Source organism: Sinocyclocheilus rhinocerous, unplaced genomic scaffold (genome assembly GCF_001515625.1).
Source record: "Sinocyclocheilus rhinocerous isolate Xijiao unplaced genomic scaffold, SAMN03320098_v1.1 scaffold404, whole genome shotgun sequence".
Taxonomy (NCBI): domain Eukaryota; kingdom Metazoa; phylum Chordata; class Actinopteri; order Cypriniformes; family Cyprinidae; genus Sinocyclocheilus; species Sinocyclocheilus rhinocerous.
The window spans coordinates 140,125-143,550 of record NW_015628680.1 but is presented as its reverse complement, the minus strand read 5'-3'; the positions used below and the strand labels follow the sequence as shown (position 1 = coordinate 143,550).

The 3,426-nt window shown below is 37.4% G+C and overlaps 1 protein-coding gene across 1 annotated transcript in view; it reads right to left on the bottom strand.

Moving 5' to 3' along the window:
- eno3 (enolase 3, (beta, muscle)) overlaps window positions 1–2,583 on the bottom strand; it is a 16,811-nt gene extending 14,228 nt beyond the window's left edge. Inside the window, exons 1-3 of the mRNA XM_016549591.1 lie at window positions 2,495–2,583; window positions 313–398; window positions 106–201 (exon numbers count right to left, since the gene is read on the bottom strand). Of these exons, the coding sequence (XP_016405077.1) occupies window positions 106–201; window positions 313–397 (181 nt within the window). The 5' untranslated portion in view covers window position 398; window positions 2,495–2,583. The remainder of the gene's footprint in view (window positions 1–105; window positions 202–312; window positions 399–2,494) is intronic.
- Window positions 2,584–3,426: the final 843 nt, after the last annotated feature.

Sequence of the window (3,426 nt, the reverse complement as noted above, 5' to 3'; positions counted from 1 at the left end):
TGAGAGAGAGAGTGTGTTTGTTTGTGTGTGTGTGTGAGAGAGAGAGTGTGAGAGTGTGAGTGTGAGAGTGAGTGTGAGTGTGTGTGTGAGGCAGGTGTACTGTACCTTTGCCCAGGTAGCGTGTCTTGTCTCCGTCTCGGAGCTCCAGAGCCTCATGAACTCCAGTGGAAGCGCCGCTAGGAACAGCTGCCCGGAAACGACCTGATGAATCAATCAATCACACATCAATTACAAACGACAGCAGGAACATTTGGTGGTTGCTAGGGTGTCGTGAGACAGTCAGTCCGATCGATCGATCGAGTGTGTTTGTACCTTTAGCCGTGTACAGATCCACCTCGACGGTGGGGTTTCCTCTGGAGTCGAGGATTTCACGAGCGTGAATCTTACTAATGGACATCCTGAGAGAGACAGAGACCGTTCAGTCAACACACACACCAGGACTGAACTTAAACAAAAAAATAGTATTAAAAAAAGGTAACCCATTGGCTGTTTGTGGTCATATTTGACCAGGAACCATAAATAAATTAACATTTTAAATAAATGATGTAAAACTAATTTGCCTGAAGCAGTAACAATGAAATTCTTTTGGGATTATAGTTCATTTAAAGCTTGTTTAAATGCGTCCAAGTTTCTCAATTTCACGATCATTTCTATGAGCAAATACTCAAGCTTTTGAAACTTCACTACGTTAAAATATACACTTCTATAAGCTGAAACTAAGAAAATATTAACATTTATGATGCATTTGTGCTAGATTGCTGCCATGTGGGGAAACAAATAACAATAACATGACTTCACATCTGGTCAAAATCATGCTGACAGTTATTCATTAATTACTGGTACCTTAATATCTGATCGAAGATCTCGATCATACACATTCAGCCATATTAATACGCATTTTAATAAGTGTTCTGTGCATGAATACTATTTTATGCTTAGAAAATATATATTTGGATACTTACTTAGACATTATCTATTTATATTTTTAAAATCATTTTTGAAGTGTAATTTTTGCAGTAATTCTTACAGTCATAGACACCCATTCATTTCACGGTCTATGCAAGTGTGTGTGTGTGTGAATCATTTTCACTGAAGAATTTTTTAATTAAAAAAAATAAAATCGGTAAAAAAATGACAGAAAAACATCTGCACAAACCATAAAATACTGTACACACACTTCAGCTGTCTGACACAGATACAGTCTGTGGTTTCTCTATTAATAGAGCGGCTACAGCAGAAGACAGAAAAGACCCCGGGAGAATGTATGTGTGTGTGTGTGTGTGTGTGTGTGTGTGTGTGTGTGAGTGTGTGTGTGTGTGTGTGAGTGTATGTGTGTGCGCGTGTGTGAGAGAGAGTGTGTGAGAGAGAGAGAGACAGGAATCTCAGTCATACCTCAACAACTTTATATGACCTTCACAAAGCCTCGCTGAACCCTGACCTTTGTGTCCAGCACTCTGACCTTTGCATGCAAGCATTGACACTGTACTCTATTGTAAGAGCCTCACGCACACGCACACTGTACTGTATATTATAAGTCACATAATTAATCATCTGCATCAGAACCTCATGTGTAACACAATTTCAGTTTTGCAAATTATTGGTATTAAAAAATGCACGTTTTTGCAGCTTTGTGGCGGGTGATAAAATATCTAGAATGCAATGCAATAAAAAAATAAAAGACAAACTTTTGACCAATTTGATGATTTCTCATATTTCAGACATCGCTAAAGCAAGTTTCCATCTGAATGTCAGGAACCATTTCTAAGCCATTTATTATCCGTGTAAACAAGCATCTTGCATTTTACAGACTCGCGTCACAATTCCGCAACATTCTCAGGTTCCCACCATCACCAATCACAGCACTGCATCTCATCGCGCGCACATTGACGCAACAATCACTTATTAAATAACTCATATTATGACGCAATAAATAACGGAGTCTGAGCTTTAGCCCGAATGTGTAAATAATTTTTGAACGCTTTTTAAAAATTATTATTATTTAGTGCATTACACATTTGAACAGTCACGTTTGAAATATGAAGTTACATTTTATACTTTTTAACATATAAATATATATTAACATAAAACTCGTTTTATAACTTTTTATAAAATGAATTAGCGGTTAATATTTCACGGAATATTCTGCGATGGTTCCAGCGGAAGCGTGAAGGTCATTCAGTTCACTTCAGAAAGTTTGACGGTTCGTGCCTTAAATCGGTTCCGATTTGACAAACTCTGCGTTCAGCCGGAATCTCCACAGAATACACAATATTCCTGCTAACAGCAAATTTATTCACACATCCATATTAATCCGCAGATCCCGGATCAGAAGTGCTCGAGCTCGGTCCGCACAACTGATCTCAGATCAGCCGCTCCAATCAGGAAGCAGCAGCTCTACTCTACAGTTCAACAACTCACTCCAACAGATCTCCCGTCACACTCGAGCGTAAAAACACACCGTTCCAGTCAAATGCGTGCGTGTTTGCGTTATTACCTGCGGGCGATTCGGGTCGGCGTCGGTCTCGGCGTCTGACGAGGCGTGAGTGTGCGTTTCAACCTCGGCCTCGCAATTTATAGACGGTCTCTCAGCAACGTCCCCGTATATGGGAAGAGCCTTAGGGAGCGTCTACAAACACCGATCATTTACACAGTTTCAGGACACGCCCACATCTCTGATGTTTTCAAAGTAACCAAATATAAATGCCATCATAACTAGTCACTAGTCTGCCTTTATAAACAGTACAGAACATGCACACATCAGGCCCGAAGGCATTAAATTAAGCCGCTAATGCAGTGTAGTGCCAGTGTTTGACATTCTACCAGATCAATCTTTGTATTTTGAAGTTAAGAATCACTTACTCTAGATATGTTTGGACTGGAATGCTAACATACTGCTTAATGCATACTTAGTGTATATCGTAAGTCACTATTATTTTTAAAAAATGGTAAATAGTATGCAATGACAAATGTTAAGTTTTTTTTCCCATGCAGTGGTTGTATACTGTAAATTTCAATCAGTACATTAAGTAGCCGGTGTATTCCATGCATACTGAACATTAGCAAACTGTACACAATATACGACTGCATACTGCAAAAATAGTAAAATAGTTGTATGACAAAGTCACCAAAAGGTCTATTTCATTGTTATGGCCTGAGATCTGGAGGTCAGGAGGTCACCACCATACAACAGAAATTAAAAGTATTTTCACATTTATTTTTAAAAATATTCAGAAATTCACAACAATAATATATTTGATCAAATTAGTTTCAAAATATATTTACATAAATATATTTTCTATCAATATATATTTTTTAAAAACTATATATATATATATATATATATATATAATAAAAAATATACATATACATATATAAATACATACATACATACACACACACACACACACACATACATATATATATATA